The sequence below is a fragment of the Cyprinodon variegatus genome, unplaced genomic scaffold (assembly GCF_000732505.1).
Source record: "Cyprinodon variegatus isolate N-32 unplaced genomic scaffold, C_variegatus-1.0 Scaffold1801, whole genome shotgun sequence".
NCBI lineage: Eukaryota > Metazoa > Chordata > Actinopteri > Cyprinodontiformes > Cyprinodontidae > Cyprinodon > Cyprinodon variegatus.
Window position 1 is genome coordinate 65,630 of NW_015152254.1, and position 1,166 is coordinate 66,795.

Below are 1,166 nucleotides of genomic sequence, written 5' to 3' on the forward strand. Positions count from 1 at the left end.
CTTTTTTAACTTTTACGGAATGACTATGACCTGGATGACTGAGAATCTTCATTTCTGTCCTCACTTTGTTGGTTGATGACAGAAAATGTGGAGCACAAGTTTCATTTTAGGGTTTTCTGTAAGCTTTTGTTTGGAGCAGTCAAATAAAAGAAGGTTTTCTCAGATGAACTGAACATAGATGCTGGAGGTGGAACCTGTTGGATCTGTTACTCTGGGTTTTGTTCTCCCTGGTAGGTCTTAAGTCTAATCCTTCCTTTGTCCCCGTAGATGTACGTGACGTACACGGTGCGCGCCAAGGGGACCCGCCTGGCCAAGCCGCTACTGTCTCTGGGCTTCATGTGTCTGGCCTTCCTCACTGGTCTGAACCGTGTGGCAGAGTACCGGAACCACTGGGCCGACGTCATCGCTGGCTTTATCATCGGCATGGCTATCGCCACCTTCCTGGTGAGAACGTCCGTCTGCAGCAAGGTCCCGCTTTGGTCACACAGTCAAAGGTTAAAGGTCATCAGAGGGCCCCCCACAGCTAACCCAAGCTAGCAGCTAACCAAACCTTTCAGCAGCAGGACCAGGAGGAACCTGAAAGCTTTAATACATTTGTTGTTGGGGGGGTAAATATGTTATTCAATTCAATAATATTCAGACTCTCAGATATTGTTGATGAACAGTTAAAAGCTCTTGACTAAAACTAGTGAAACTTAACTAAACTCAGCTACTATAGATAAGGAGGAAAACATGTTTGGAAATCGTAATAAATAAGATGATGCAATGACATCACAGTTTAGCATGATTTAATGTTTGAGAGCAAACGTAGCTAAAGGCTAATTTAGAACAATTTTTATGATTTCAAACACATTTACCATACATATCCAAGAGGTGAATAAAACATTAAAGGGCCAAACAATGTTTTATTCAACAATCTGCTTAATCATAAATCACTAACCTTTAGTTAATGGATTCTTAGCCTTCTTTGAGTGAGCTAGTAGCTAGCAGACACAAGGACTCCCATTAAATGACTTTTGGTCATAACTTGGTAATCAAAATGTAATGATAATGGAGGAAACACATGAACTTTAACACCATCAGTTGAAATCAGAATCCTTTCCTTTCCCATTGAGCTGCGTCCCAGTGTTCACGGGGATGGACATCTGTGTCTTCGTCAGGCGTAG

General features: G+C 42.2%; 1 protein-coding gene across 1 annotated transcript in view; it reads left to right on the plus strand.

The window, feature by feature from the left end:
• LOC107104577 (lipid phosphate phosphatase-related protein type 5-like) overlaps positions 1–1,166 on the plus strand; it is a 42,093-nt gene that overhangs the window by 34,466 nt on the left and 6,461 nt on the right. Inside the window, exon 4 of the mRNA XM_015404594.1 lies at positions 268–444. Coding sequence (XP_015260080.1) covers positions 268–444 — 177 coding nt within the window. The remainder of the gene's footprint in view (positions 1–267; positions 445–1,166) is intronic.